This window comes from Lissotriton helveticus, chromosome 4_1, assembly GCF_964261635.1.
Source record: "Lissotriton helveticus chromosome 4_1, aLisHel1.1, whole genome shotgun sequence".
NCBI classification, from domain to species: domain Eukaryota; kingdom Metazoa; phylum Chordata; class Amphibia; order Caudata; family Salamandridae; genus Lissotriton; species Lissotriton helveticus.
The window spans coordinates 1,457,306,734-1,457,323,460 of NC_136063.1; the positions used below are offsets into that span (position 1 = coordinate 1,457,306,734).

Consider the following 16,727-nt stretch of genomic DNA (forward strand, 5'->3'; position numbering starts at 1 on the left):
GGGAACCATTCTGCACTAACTCTGATTTCCATTGCCGATACCATTGGTAATATGTCTGATTTATTTTTCTGAACTATTCTGCTAATAAATGTAAACTGTTTGAATTTAATCTTCTTTTTCTTTAGGTGCATTTAGATGTTTAATGGTGTTCGAATTAAGGTTAATTAAAACAAGGTCATGCTAGGAGATTAAATCTTAAATACAAATTAAATTAATGGAGAATTAAGCTGGTCTTGTTGTCCATTAGTTAACTTTTACTAGCTGATCCATTGACCAAAAGTGGGGTGTTTTAATGTTTCTTAAGAGTAAAACCATGGTATGATCTAATAAACTGCAGATGTACATAGTGTATAAAATTTAGATTAAAGAGATGACGTAAAACACTCCGCTAATCCAGCAGCTCATCCTCTGGTTTTCACTGATATTGGGAGCAGGGTGATCTGTATGAATGAATGACTTGCGGTGTCATGGGCCCCACCGGCAAGTAAAGTATGATAGCTCCTAGGATATATAGTGATGGTTTGGAAGATTGGTTTGGAGCAGCGCTGGATCACCCTGAACAGGTTTGTTGAATAAAATGGTTTGACTGTATCAACTGGAGTATCACTGATGTGTTATGGGCCATTCTCCATGCCATTTGGCTCTTTGTTGTGTCCAAGTTGGTTTGCTGTTAAACCAACCAGATCCTTAAGTAGTTAAAAGTTGAATTTTTTTCTAGTAATATCCCATTGACATTAAATGTTCGATTCATAGGGTCTTTTGGTTCATATTCATCAACTTTGTTTAGTAGGATTGAACATCAGTTTATTTGTTTGGCGATAGGTTTCAAAGCCCTTTAGTATGCAATGCCTAAATAGCTCGTTCAGAGAAAGGATCGTGGCATCTTCAGCTAAAAGCATTATCCTAACTTTTTCTCAGCCGAACTCTAGGGTGTCGAACTTATAATAATTCACATTTGTAAAGCGCCAACAATCACCCGTAAGGGTCTCCAGGCGCTGTGGGCCGTCGGTAAGATTAAGCAAGCTATTGCCCAGAGTCACATGGTGCTGGGCTAATCTGCTGCTGGCGCCGGGAATCGAACTGTTATCCCCAGCTACCGGCGTCAGTCGCCCTGGCCGTGGCGCCACACCTCTCCCAATGCCTAATAGAAAGTAAGGGACATTGTTTATATACAGGTTAAACAGAAGCGGGGCGAAGAAACACATCCCTGCCAGGCACCAACATTTATTATAATGTTATTTGTGAATTTCCCATCCATAACATATCGAACTCTAGCTGTTGTTGTTGGTGTATTCGTATTAGCACATTTAGGAGCTGGTCCAGGATATTCATCTATCCAGGAAAGGTTCTCTCTCGTCTACTGTGTCTAAGACCATGTAAAGGGGAACATTTCTGTCTTGAATGTACTTTATGCCTATTACGTAACGCCTCATGGCCTTGACAATGGTACTCAGTCCTTTCCTAAACCCAGCCTTGGTTCCCAAAAATATATTTTCACTTTCCACCCATACATTCACTTGGATCAATAAGAGCTTTCCATTGATTTTACCCACTCCATCCAGACGCAAAATTAGTAAATAATTTGACGGGGAAGGCGATTGCCCTTCTTGTATGAGGACAACTATTGATGATCTACAGGATTGAGGTGGGTGACCACTGCTAAAGACACCACAACACTCTCAAAGCTGAGGGCCTTGTTTGTGTTCAGGCTGTGCAGAGTTTTAATGACCTCTTTAACACGAAATGCCATAGCCCAGGAGACTAATTCATTTCTTTCAAGCTAGCAATCAAGCAAGCCCCGGTTGGTCCGTAGGCTTCCTCTTCCTCGTTGCCCTTATGCAAGGATTAAATGTCTCTCCCAATCAGTGCCCCCCATCTCCAATCTCGTGTCATAGTTCCAATCTGAGGCACGTTTAACTCACCATCCGCTATATGTATGAAGCCAAAAATCGATCGCAAACGCTGCGATTCGCAATAAATAGCGTTAGCGACTAAAAAATCGCTATTCGCTATGTATGAAGCAAAATACGCTTGCGAAATAAGGATTCGGTAAATAACGATTTCCAAACGTTGCGAAAGTGCAACATAGCGAATACAAAAGCGAATCCTTATTTAGCGTAGAAATCCGTTAGCGAGAATCGCTAAAGCGGAAATCGCAATTCTGAAATCGCTATGGAATGTATCAACCAATTTGCATTAGCGAATCAAGCAAATTCGCTAAATAGCGCCTCGCAATTACCATCAAGTGGGAGCAGGTGGTAACCAGGTGCAAACTATAAATTGAAACCCAGAATGCAACACACTCCCTACCACAATGTCCGGGTTGTACATGATAGTGAGGAGGCGAAGAGTGAGAGCTCTGGCGCAGAGGAGGAGACGGCAGGAGAGGATATTCCGGTTGCGCATTACCATCTTCCAACGCACTGATGAGGATATCCACACCCATTACAGACTGGAGGAAGAGAGCATAATTGAATTGATTGATGAACTCAGGCCCTACCTAGAACACCCCACCCGCAGGACCCAAGCCATACCCACACACATCCAGGTCCTGTGTTCACTACACCTGCTGTCCTCAGGTAGTTTCCAGGGGGTCATAGCCACTGCAGGAGGGGTGTCTCAAAGTGCCCTGTCGCGCTTTTTCCATGCATTCCTCGACGCCATGACACATAGGATGCAACATCACATCCACTTCCCCAGCACCCCACAGGAACTAGCACAGACTAAGCAGGATTTTTATAACATAGCCCATTTCCCCCACGTCATAGGATGTATAGACGGAACACATATTGCCATTTCACCCCCCACAAACATAGAGTATGTATTCCGGAACAGGAAATGCTACCATTCCCTGAACATACAGATGGTGTGTGATGCCAAAAACATTATCACCGATATAGTGGCAAAGTACCCAGGTAGCACACATGATGCATTTATATTCCGTCACTGTGGCCTATACCGTAGACTCTCAAGAGGGGAATTTGGAGAGGGATACCTACTAGGTAACAGCACACATTGTCAGCCCATATTACTCATGACCTGCATGTGCATCACATTGACTGACCTTTCAACTCTTCCACCCACAGGGGACAGTGCCTATGCAGTCAGGGACTTCATCCTGACACCCTACTTGAATCCTGCCACTGCTGGGGAGCACCGCTACAACCGGGCACACATTACCACAAGAAACACCATCGAGCGAACTTTCGGGATTCTGAAGAGCAGATTCAGATGCATCCACAAAAGTGGAGGTGCCCTTCAATACAGCCCTGAGACATGCTGCAAAATTGTTGTAGCTTGTGCCATGCTCCACAACATTGCGACCAGGAAAGGGACACCTATGGAGTCGAGTGACTCAGATACCTCGGACGTGGAGGGACCCGGACCCATACACATGGAAGCTGGCGTAGCTGCTGCTGCAGCTGGGCGCCAGAGGCGTGATGAGATCATGCGGAACTACTTCTAGGTGAGTAAAAATGATACAATGACAACTTATTGCTCTGCAAACGTGTTTAATTTCCAAAACCAACAATGTGACTTCCAAAAAAATGCAGGATGAACTCTCCTTAACAAAAGCACATGTTCAAATCACAGTGCAACTAAACAGTCATTGGTATAGCAAGTGCTACACAGTTGCTGGCCCCATATACCCCCTGTGCGGAGTAGTCATTTTGATGCAGTCCCTATTGTTGTGGGGCAGGCCTGCTGCTCCGGCCACTACGGCGCCTCTCAACAGTGGGTGGTGGTGTATTAGTGCTCCGCACCGACTGTGAGTCCTCCTCACTGGGGGTAAGCACCCCGGGTCCAGCAGTACGCAGCGCACGCAGCTCATCCAGGGTGGCAGTTGACTGCACTACCACAGTGGCTATGTCCTGGATACCATGCGAGAACTCTCGCTGGGTCTCTATGGCACGCCTTGCCAGCATATTGTTGGAGGAGGCGAGGCGATTAACAGCACGCGTGTAGTGGTCCATGCGGGCAATTTCTTTGCGCCTGGCTGCGCGTTCAGCTCTCATCTCTGCAGTCAGCTCCTGCACAGCCCCCCTGATTTCCTCGCGTAGTCCTCTGGTCCCTGCCCTGATCTCTCTCTGAATGGCCTTCATGTGTTTCGCTTGCAGGCGGTGAACCTGGAGCATGTGCATTTCAAGACCGGCGAACACTGATTCTTCTTCTTGCACATTGGTGCTGATGGCCGTGCGGGGTCTACGCCTGCCTCTGGACTCTGTTCTGGACTCCTGCTGCTGGGGTACTGGTGCTTCAGACTGGACATTGTCATTTTCCTCTTCCTCATCATCCATTATTCTGAATGGCCTCACGTTCCTCCTACTGTGTCCCTGTGTTTGGATAATAGGACTGTCCTCCCCATCTGTATCATGGCCATGCCTGCCTTCTCCTGAGCCTCTGGCTCCTGTCTCTGTTGCACTGGCTGTAGCTTTCCCACTTGCAGGTGCTGTGGATAGAACAGCACACATTACTTATTTGATCATCACAGGTGATGTACTAATAAATTTTCACAGTGTTCCCTGACTTTACTTGTGTCATTCACCTCTCCTGACCTGCACATGTGTACAATTTGACAATCTCATGCTACTTTCTACATTGCTGACTGTTGTGACTACATCTCCCATAATGCATTGCTGTGTACTTGGTCTAGCCTGACATGTGGTTGCCCTAATCCCTAGGTCGCCTCAGGGGGTTCTGGGGGTGGTTTAGGGTGGGGAGGCATGCTTCTTACCTGGTCTTGCTGATGGTTGTGCTGAGCTGTCGAGCACGGACACGCCCGCAACACTCTGATGAGGCAGTGTGCCCTCTACCAGCTCCTCCAGTGGTGTAGAGTCTTGGACGTTGGAGGTTCCCCCACCGGTGAGCTGGGACTGCTCCAGCCTGGCAGCCAACCTCTCCTTGGAGCGCTGGCGCAGGTCGTACCAGCGCTTGCGCAGCACATCAACTGTCCTGTGGGTGACTCCTAGGGCATTCACTTTGGCTTGGATGCCCTCCCAAATCCTTCTCTTGCTGGCTTCTGGCACCTTGTGGGAAGTGGCCCCAAATAATGAGTCATGGTGTTGCACCATTTCAGTGATTAGGGTCTCTAGTTCAGGCTCAGAAAACTTGAGCTTCCTCTTCCTGGCTGCTTCCCCTGCTTGCTGCTCCTGCTGGCTTGCTGGGACATCCTGGCTTCCACTTTCTGACATGGCTCAAGAGTTGCACACAACACTCTCACTCTCTCTGTCTCACTCCAGATGCCCCATGGGAAATCACTCTCTTCCTGGTTGTGATGTCATCATATAGCATCAGGATTGCAATTGGATGTTTCCAGTTTGTGCTAAATAGCGATTTTTCACGGGGGTACCTCTCAATTTAGCGCTTTGCTGGGCGCGGTCGCGCTAATTAGCGTATTTAGGGGTGCGGTCGCGCTATTTCACGGCGCGGTCGCGCTAATTAGCGTATTTAGGGGTGCGGTCGCGCTATTTCACGGCGCGGTCGCGCTAATTAGCGTATTTAGGGGCGCGGTCGCGCTATTTAGCGACGCGGTCGCGCAATTTAGCGACGCGGTCGCACAATTTAGCGACGCGGCGCGCTATTTTTGCGTATTTAGGGGCGGGGTCGCGCTATTTTGCGAGTTTGGCCGTTTAGGGAATCGCTGATTCATATTGTGCAAATATTTAGCGATTGTGGCCGAATCGCTAAATATTTGCTAATGCGTTGATACATCCCGATTAGCGATACAGATTTAGCGATTCGGTAATTTTCGCAATTTCTGATTCGCTAATCGGTCCCTTCATACATATAGCGGTAAGACAGAAACAAATATAACGGCAGTGTTTCTTAAAGGAAGTCACCAGGACACAGTTGGCTGCACAAAATCGCATGGTTACTAAATGGACTGCACAGCTTTGGAAATACCCGCATCCTCGAATGTGCTAATGCATTGAACGCGTTCAATTAACATTAAGTAGAATCAAGGGAGACCAGAAAGGAATATTAATAGGTCATTAAAATGCAACACTTCTGAGAATTCCAGCCTGCATTGTTCTGCAGCCTTCTACCCTGCCACAGTTGCCACGTGGGACAAAAGAAACTCACACATTGCTAATCAGCTCGCGCCATACTCACCAGCTATAGGAGCAAGCATGGCATTTGTAGGGCTTTTCACTGGTGTGGGTCCTGCAGTGCCTGCGCAGAGAGCTGGCGTCGATTGAAGCATATGAGCACATCTCACATCTGAAAGGCTTCTCGCCTAGGGAAACACAGGAAACACACCACCAAAACCAAGATGACTGATTAGAGCCTGGAGTTCAAAAGAGACGTGTTCAGAGAGGAACATACAGATCGTTTAGACGTGGAAACACTCTTGTATCATATGTATCAACATACCCTTTTGCGATTTCAAAATAGCGATTTTTAAGGAATCGCTATTTAGAAATCGCAAAATGGTATGTATGAAGAAAAGCGCTATTTTTTAGCGATTCCTTAAAATTTCTTAATTGCGATTAGCAAATTGCTAATCGCCATTAAGGAATAATTTCCCATTCATTTCTATGGGCCAGGAGGCCCATAGAAATGAATGTGAAATTATTCTCAATTTGCGATTTGCAATTTACTAATCGCAAATTGAGAATAATTTCAAGGGTGCAGGGGTGTCTCAAGAACACCCTGCTGCACCCCTGAAAATGACATGTGTGTGCATATGGCGCACATACATGCCCTAAGGGCATGTATGAGCGTCACATGGCACCTTTTGATTTTTAAAACAATGCCTTTTTGAAAGAATTCGCAACTTACCACCAACTAGAAGTTGGTGGTAATTTGCGATTCCTTAAGGGCATTTTAGAATTTTTTTTTCCTTGATACATTGCATTTAAGGAATCGCAAATTTTGCGATTCCTTAAATGCAATCGCAATATAAGGAATGGCAAATTTTGCGATTCCTTGTTTTGCACCCAAATTGTTTCATACATATCATTTAGCGAAAATGGGTTTGCAAACGTTTGCGAACCCATTTGGCCTTGATACATATGGCCCATGGTCTCAGGAGCACAGTGCAAGAAAGCTTATAACAAGTTATGATGCCCCAACCAAGAAATACGCAAAAGGAGAAACACCAAGCACTAAAGGCATAATACAGGAGCTATACAGTTCGAATTTCTATTCTGCCGCAAAGCCAACAGACCTATGATTTGAAAAGTAGGTCAATTCTGCATATTATCCCGATAATATATATGAAGAGGAAGTGGAATGGACTATTGCTTTAAATCGAAATATGCATCTTACTTACCTGAAATAAAAGATGCTACTAGCCCTCTTGGAGTATTACATTTGGTTATGCAAGTTAACCCCAGGACGTCCAGAGTCTTCCAGAACAGTATCCAGAATCTCTGCCACTGAGGGACCATGAAAGCAACAACTAGTCTTTCCCCCTCTCATTACTTGGATTCAGTCAAGCCATGCCATGGTGTGATCTGCCACACAAGTGACGGTGACTGAAATATAGTGTAGTTTTAGCAGCTTGGTGGTGGTTTAAATTTAGAATCAGGAAAACAGTCAAACCAACCTCTGTGCAGCGTCCTCTGCCAACTGTGGGGCACACCACTTTCTACATAGCAACTTGTTGATGAAATCCTTGAAGGCCTATGACAAGAGCACTATTTGTTGTTCCGTAGAAAACGCAGAGACCATCTTACCAAAGGCCCTGCTAAGTTGGGATGTAATGGTCAATGGGCCAACATTATTCTAGCAGGTGGTGATGAAGTGAAGACCCTAGTCACAAGACTACCCTTTATAGCGCGGAGATACCCCTTCGGGGGTGATTCCTGCGCTTTATAAATCTTATACATACATAAATACATGACCAATGGTTTCATTAGAAAGGAGATTTCCATGGAGGGTGATGAAGATGCATTAGCTGAATTCCTGAAGCAGATGGACATTTGTTTTCATAATGTCAAGAGTAGAACTGTGGCATTTGCCTTGCTTGGACCAAATGTAGTGGTCAGAGCTGCCGACTTTGGAGCTGGGGAACCAGGTTCAAGTCTCGGCGTCAGCTCAACATACTGTGATTCTGGGCAAATCACTTAATCTCTCAGGCACCTACCAAAAAGGAATGTGTCCTTGTGTAACGTAACTGGTGCTCATGTGACGCGCTCCAATACCTTCAGGTTAAGTTTGCGATATATATAAAACTACAAAAAATAAAATTACAAAATGTTAGAGCAAAAGTAACATCTATGACCTCGAATTAGCCTGGCTGAAACTCACGGTGGGGTCTTAACGGTGAAGAATATCCCTCTGTAGGAGCAGACACTGTAAGAGGGTAAAGAATAGAGTTGGACAAGTCAGCAAATTAATAGGGAGAGCCCAGGTGGAGAAGCCATAACACGAGCCCAGTCATCAACATAGTTTGCAAGTAAATCATGCTATAAACGTCATTTAAAAATATGATAAAGAATCGTGAAAATGTTCCTCTATAGTGCATTAAATTATAATAATACTTTGAGTGGATTTTATTAGGAGTAAGAGTTTCTACACATTAACTTAGAAACATTCATTAACACTCCCTGCTGTGACATCGATGCAAATAGTAAACAAAGCTGCAGGTCACTTGTCACGCATACTATATATGTGGGCTGGGTTGTTATTATAGATGGAGGAATATTATAGTACATTAAAACATAAAAGACAGATTGTATTGATATTTTTTCGCTGTGCTCTCAAATGTGAACATTAAGGAAGAGGCACAGAGAAATAATGTTATTGCCTTGAGCCACTCAATATGTTCAAACTTGGAAGGCAGAATTGATCCCAGGTTTCCTAGATTCACATTGTATAATTCAGCCAAGAAATGGGTATCACTTTCAATCTCCCATTTTAAACCAGAAGGTAATCCTTAATTCTTTGAGGCGCTACATCTGTGCACTGTGTTAAATAGATCCATGTATTACATGGTAAGTTAAGTTGACAGAAGAAGATGACTAAGTTAAGGGAAGCCAGGATACTCTATTTTGACCTGCTTCTCCCAAGTTAGTAAAGATGTAGATTTCAGGAGACGCCCAACACCTTTAAAGAAGGCAATTACAAACATTAGTAAAGCAAAGATCTGAGAGATCCCATAGAGGACACATGACACAAGTGAACTGCAGCTGCAGGCAAATGTTCACACTGTCCCACACCATGTGGCCTTTTTGAATTTTTCATTACTTCCTGGAGCACGGGTAACATTTCAGATGAGTCGACATTCAAGACCCTGCTGAATGCTGTGAACGTGTTTAGAGAAAAATTATTAGCACAACACCCCTGCCCGAGCACTTTCAAAGTATATTTCACAGTGTTCAAGCTCAGCCCATCTACAATAGAAAGACAACGCAGCGCTGGTTAGCACCTCCTCTGCAGCAAGAGTGGAGGGGGGAGGCAGCGGAAGAGGCGGATGATTGAGGAGAGAGGGTAGGCAGCAGAAGCCATTCAGAGGCTCCGCTCGTTTTTGACTCAAGGGTCCATGACGTCTATCTCAAGCCTTCAGTTGCTCATCCATCTCTATAATAGAAAGATAAAAGATCCTCAGATCAATGCTGGTCTACCCCTGAAAATACAAATGGAAAGGTGCACCCGGAAAAAGATTGCAGTCCGTAGAAATCCAATAAATGTTGCAAGATATCTGTTTTGGTCTTTCTTTACTTTATATCCATTTGCGTAATAGTCTTGTTTGTATAACAGACTTTCAGCCACAAAGAACATCCATCCAACGCGTTTCGTTCAAAAGTACCTTTTTCTCAACTTCATCAGATCTCATATAAGTTGAGTTCAAGAAGCTGAATCCCTTTTTGAAGTTGAGTCTTCATAGTTTTGTTTGGTAGAGGTAAAGTCCTACGGAGGTATATCGCTCATGTTTGTTGATAGTATTATATATACAAGTGAGCCTTCATAAGGTCGCCCATTGATGAGGTATTAAAGATTGATACCCCCAAAACTGACACCTTAATAAGTGGACCAATGCATTCCCTCTGAGGAAGTTTCAAAGAGCGGCAGGCCTGCTACAAACAGGCCATTTCACGTAAATCGAAGTGTTCCAGAAAATAGATTGCATGTCATTTGCAAGGGCGTAACACAGGCCCCTGCAGTGCAGGTGGACCCCAAACACTTCAGAAGGGCTCCAATCCGTCCAAGACCAATTAGTGTCTCTGAGGTATGGGAGTCTCAGGGTCCCTCTTCACATTCTACAAGGAGGCCTCATCATTTTAAGTTATGGCACTGGTCATTCGCTAACAAACTTGCTTTTTGAAAAGTTTCACAACAAACATATCAATATAGAATTATTAGCTTAATCAAATATTTTACCTACAGATAAAGTGGGCTCTAATATGGTTTTGCTGTTACTAGTTTTAATATGACCTGGAATCATTATATTATAATGAAAGTGTTTTAGTACAGAACAGAGACAGGTTTTGGTACATTTAATGACCTTTTAAAAATGACGAAGTGCCCTAGTAGAGTTGGCCTTTTTAACATCTTCTGTCTTACTGACTACATGCAGACATCTTGACATGTACTATAGACACTGAAACCACCTCACACATTTCATGGTCAAATTCCAAAGAAGGAGAACTGAAATCTGAAATTTACTAGGAAATAGGTTTTCTTTGAGTTTGGTCACTTGCAGTGGTTATGGAAGCCTGGCATTTTACCTGAAATGGCTTGTGACTAACTTGAAATCATGATACAAAAAGGTAATGTGAGAGTAGCCTTGAGAATTAGGAGGCTTTGAGTCTAGCCTGGGAAAGGGAATTGGACTGGAACCTAAGCATGTTTTCGTAAGTGGTGCTGTCACTCCTCCCCAACACCGAAGACGTAGTAACAGTGACAAAGTTGAAAAACTAGCAACCACAAAAAAGCTTGTAAGGTGCTAATTTTTCCATATTAGATGCCAATATGAGTGCCCGTTCGGTACCAGGTCCTTCTTATGCCAGTGTAGATAGATCAAGTTCAGGGACTAAAAATGGACAGGGCTGTTAAAGACATTATTCAAATGTTGGATACAGTTTCAATAGAGAACATAAGATGCCCCATGAAAAAGAACAGAAATATTGCACAAGAATTTAAGATAACAGCATACATGGCCAACAGACCCGATTCAGGTGGGAGACTCCCGGTTTTAGAAGAAAAAATTGGCTTCATTTTACCTGTTTCTCGATTGTAATTACCTCTGATTCAAAAAGTCAGTGGGGAAAAGGCCTTCTCCTGATTTTCTTTCAATATCTCCCACTTTACATTTGTGAATTGTTGGCAGGTAAATAAAAGGTAGCAGACTCCGTGGATCAATGTCCTAGATTCAGGTGCTGGGTGAAGCTAGTCATCAGTGGCTTGTACTGACTACAAAACTTTGGTCTTACGAGTATTAAGCGCACTTACATTGTGAAGCTCCAAAGCAAAAAAATGTAATAAATAAAAAAAAAGCAAAACAGTACCATTCTGGTCTGCATCGGTTGGCAGAACCAGTTAGGCATGAAGGGAGCAGGGCATTTTGGAGTGGGCGAGGCATGTACAAAGTCACGCACATGGACCTTTGGCACAAGTAAATGCATCTCTAACACATTGTTGCAACAGCCTAAGAGGGGGCAGAAATCCCATATGTTGGAAATTGAGGAACCTAGAAATGTAAGTATTTACTGCAGCCCAATGATTACCTTCTTTTGGACCCTCTCCTACCTTTCTTTCCTTCCCTTTATCCATCCTGTCAGACATTTCATCTGTAAAATTGGATTTTTCTGCTTTTTCCTCTCACACCTTAACACAACACATTGTTCATCATGTAAGAAATCTGGGAATTTTGCTAGATACTTTCCTTTCCTTTCTCTTATAAGGTAGCTAATAGTTGCACTGCCCATCTTAAAGTCTTAAAAATAATCCTGCCTTTCTTAAATGTTCATTTCCATGTTCCGGTGAATTCAGTCAAGACTTGACTATGGAAATTCAAAGTACCTGGCTTCTCTTGTTAAACTTATCTAGTGCTTCTAATTGGTCTAGAACTCAGCTGCCGGCATAATGTTGGGCTGCTCGATAAGTGAGAATACTTAGCTGGCATTGAAGTCACTACACTGGTAACCCACAAACAACGGAGTCATTTTTAAATGTATTATGCTATTGCAGACGGCTATCCACCAGAAAACTCCCCACATTTTAGACTCCACATTTTTCTGGCAAACTCCCAGTCGAACTCTGCAGCAATCCACTGATATTCCCATATTACCCCATGTTGACGTGTTATTATAAGTTAATGGTCCATTAATGGAGAATAACATGCCAAATGGAATTACCGCATGTGTCCATGGAGGTCATTTAGGGGTCGCTAGGGGTCACAGCTGCAACCCCTGGCTTGCCCTTTGCGACCCCCGGCACTGCCTTTGCAACCCCTGACCTCATAGGTGGCAAAGTCAGTGCCAGGAACGTAGGGGCAGCTCGTCCTTATGGATCTTGGTTGAGGCACCACGTTCCATGTTTCCGGTCAGGTGTTTTCATTACACTAATAGTGAATAACATCATATTATTCACTATTAGTGTAGTATAAAATATAGTAAAGATAAATGGAAAATGACACTATCCGGCAGCTGAGGTAAGTAAAAACTGTTTTTAAATGTATGTTCTGTTCATGCTTGTGGGTGACAGTGTGCAAATGTAAGACAGAGTGTGTGTATGAGTGAATATGAATGTATGTGTAAGCATGTGTGTGTGAGTGAAAGTAAAGGTCAAATGGCGTGCGATGTCACTTCCGCTACCCCTGTGTTGTTGAACTGACCTCCATGCATCTGTCTCCTCAAGTTTTCCTCAATGCTAGGCCAGGTAGGGAGCATCAATCCCATATGCTTTTGACAGGTGGAATCAATGCCAGGTTTTTTACCACATCTGATATTTCTGGGTGTGTTTCAACGACGACATTTATAATCCCGTTTTGGCCAGAAACGAGAATTTAAGAGCAGAATAGAATTAACGTTTCCTTGGTGATCAGGCCCATAAATCGGAAATGCCAAACTACTGAAGTAGGATTACGAGTGTAACACAGATAATACGATTGTAATAGAATGAATGACGTTTTTATTCAGACTCGTCTTACCAGTGTGGACTCGCATGTGCTGTATCAACGAGGCCTTGAGTCTGGTCTTATAATCACAGTGCTGGCAATGAAAGGGCTTCACTCCCGCGTGCACTCCCATGTGCCTCTGCAGAGCCAATTTCGAGGAGCACTTCCTGCAAGACAGGAAGCAAACCGTGTCACAGAGGCTAAGAAACAAAAGGTCTTTCACATAAACACCCTTGAGAGGAACGCAGAGGGAAACGAGCGTGCTCCATAATAGCATCATTATGCGCAGCACAGGCAGTACCACAGGATTTAGAACTGATTCTTTAAATCCAGTCTAAATGGATAAAGATTAATGTGTGAAAGTGGGGGATAAGTACCTCTCCTAAAACTACTGTGGTCATGCAATCTGCAGTTTTTCACTTAGGTTATTAGTTGAACTATGTATGGACCTAGCATCAAATGAGATGCAGTAACAGCTTCTATAAAGGAGTTAACAACAGAAATAACACTTCAAGCTGCTATATTTAATATAAGTTTGTTCATACATCTCTTTCTTATACATGCGCCCGTCCAAGTGTTTTGCATAGAAACAGACGTCGCATCATGTGATGCTAATTAAAAAAAATCTCTAACACATTTCACTTCCTTCGAGTTACAGAACTTTAATTTTGATAATATAGGTATTGTCCTAATAAAGCAAATTGTACAGCTCATACTCAATAAAGTGTCTTCATTTCTATTTAGCTTTAACATTTAGAAAATTCGCATTCCAAGAGTTTTTCCTTCATTTTTATGATTGGCAAAAGTTCTGTTTTGCTGTGTTAGGGAGTCTGCATACACAAATTTGACACAATTAGAACGAAGTATGCAAAAAGTGAAAAAGTGCTATTATTCATGAATACATGGCAACATCGCATACTTTTCTTTTTTTTAGTGCAATCATGTTAGCAAGAAAAGCGTCACCAAACTAGAAACTGGTAAATAACCTTGCAACATACTGTCCTCCCTTTTTTTGTAATACTAATAAAATCGCATAGAATTCCAATACAGTAAGCATTTTTGGAGTTTGCGTGCATTCGGGCAAATTATATTCATATGCAAATTGTGATAACATTAATGGGAAAGTAATATTCACGTGCGTATTTTAAACTAACCAAAATCGACTTCCCATCATATTTTATTCCTCTCGGGTAAAAACATTAAAATACATGACAAGTAAATTACCTACGTAGTAAAATTGGCTCCATTCATTTGCAAATTCATCAACTACTAAGAGCAAATGAAAAACTACAAAAGAGAAGATCAAAACCTGATTTATCAGCTGCGGAAATGAGAAACATGTTCCATGATTCCTTCTACAAACCTACTACATAAAAGCCAGGGATTCTGTTTGTATGCTTCCAGTGTTATTTATGCTGCATTACAAAATACCATCAGGTGCACATTTAACACAATCATAAACGATAAACAGTGATTACAAAGATAGAATACATTAATCCAATAAATGCCACCAGCTCAGAGCTGAACTGGACAATTGTAGAAGAGGTTCCACAGATGAGTAGGTCATATATAGTTAGGCACAACAAAATGGCAGTAATCTGAAACAGATTACAAAAAGGGGTTGACCTTTAGAGCTCAGAGTAGCTGGCATCAGGAAAGGCTTAACGTTCAAAGGAAAACCTTTGTCAATTGTGAGTAAGCTCTGGATCTGAAACTTATAGGGCAGTTTTAACATATGTCACAGGAAAGTGGTCCAGCTTGCACCTTGTGAATTTCCTCTGAAATCTGCTCCTATGTTTAGAGCCAATTTCAGATTTTTACGAATTCACAAATAATTCTAGGAGCAATCCCGGAAAACTACAACAGTTATTGTTTCTGAGGCGTTTTTGTGAAAGTTATTATGTGAAATTTCTACAAGGTTGGAAATTCTGCATTCAGAATAGTGACACAAAATGCACTAACTCATTAAACCTTTTCTTCATTCAACAACGAGGAAGCATTTTCCTTCTGGGGGAAATAGCTTCCATAACACACCATCTGAAATTTGAATGTTCATTACCTCTTACCAACTTAGAAAGGCATGCTTACCATCGGCTGAAAGTAGTTGCAAGTGTTTCCAGGATATGGCACTACATCTACGAGGTATTTTAATACCCATAGGCCACGAGCAGTTTTTACATGCATTTGAAGGTATGTATGAAATGAGTGGACAGACTCTTGATGGAGACAAGAAATGGCTCTTTATTGTCACCTTAGCCACAGCCTTACAGTAAGTGTCGCTCTACAACTGCACTTCAAACATCAACATGCTATAAGAGCTTGGAATGTACTATTCTATAAAATTTGGGTGGAATATTAATAGAAGAAAGGCGCTTCCAAAGATATCCACCCAAAAATATTAATATATACCAGTTACATGCGGTGCTAAAGAGGTAGGAAATACCACCCCATTCCCTGGAATGCAGTCACAGACCACACAAAACCATACACATTGATCCCCTGCACACGCTAAAAGTGTATAGTCAAATTACTGTAATATAAATCAACAGCCATCTTCTTTGTTTCTGTAGTTTTATTGTTTTCTTTCTTCAGTAGATGGTGTCATTGTATAGCCACTGAATCTTTAACAGCCTTAGCCAACACGTGTTTCTTCGCTTTTGAGGGAAGTAATCCAGCGACTTCTTCAGGGCTAATGTAACCCCTTCTAGAGTCCTCTGCTTCGGTGATAATTCTGACCCAGAAGTCATCCAAGTATTGTGCCTCAAATTTCGGGATTACTGTTATACATCCGGGTTGTTGTCTTGATATACACCCCCGAGTACGGAGAAAGCTTTATCCTTGTGCCCGATCCAGCACTTTTACTTGTTCCATGCAATTCCACAGACCCTGCAGGAGCCTTTATGCAAACCTTTTCATCCACATGAAAATGCATTTCATTTGCATCTTTTCTGTGGTCAAAATGTTATTTTCGTTTGGTTTGCAAATCTCTTTTCAGGCACACGGTAGTCATCCTGAGTAGAAACATTGGTACAACATTTTAGCCAGTGCATCCAACCTAGGACTAACTTAGAGGTAGATTGATTTTCTTAAACAACTCACAGAGTGTTTTCCCAGTTGTTTGATGTGGTATTCGCCTGTAGGCTTAAAGTCTTCTCATCAACTCTGCTTTTCAATCATGTTCAGCTGTCCTGGAAACTGAATGCTTTCTTCATGGTTCTAATGACCCTCCCAACCATACCATTGAACTCAGGATGATATAACGCCCCTTTCTTGTACCTAGTCCCACAAGTAATGGAACAACTCTTCAAACTTAGAGCAGAACTGAACACCATTGTCAGTCAAGATAGTCAACGAATACTTCTTGAAGAGTGTATATAGACCTTTTTGAAGAAACATCTCAAACCAATTTGACCACTGGCTGCCTGTTGAATAAATCTACCATCACAAACATATAGGGGAATGTAATTTCTCCTTTTAATGGTCCGACGAAGTCAAAAGAAAAGTCTTGCCATGGATAATCTGGCACCTTTCTATAGTACTTGGATGGGGTGAAGATTTTTAAAACATTGTCACTTCTAGTGAACTCAACACATTCACTCACACTTTTTTAACTTCCAATTCCACTTCAGGCCACCAAAAGTCTGTCTGCAATCTCTCTTTG

The 16,727-nt window shown here is 42.6% G+C and overlaps 1 protein-coding gene across 1 annotated transcript in view; it reads right to left on the minus strand.

The window, feature by feature from the left end:
- Nucleotides 1-16,727, minus strand: part of LOC144827554 (uncharacterized) — a 324,901-nt gene that overhangs the window by 38,440 nt on the left and 269,734 nt on the right. The window contains exons 5-6 of the mRNA XM_078685816.1: nt 13,100-13,233; nt 6,115-6,238 (exon numbers count right to left, since the gene is read on the minus strand). Coding sequence (XP_078541942.1) covers nt 6,115-6,238; nt 13,100-13,233 — 258 coding nt within the window. The remainder of the gene's footprint in view (nt 1-6,114; nt 6,239-13,099; nt 13,234-16,727) is intronic.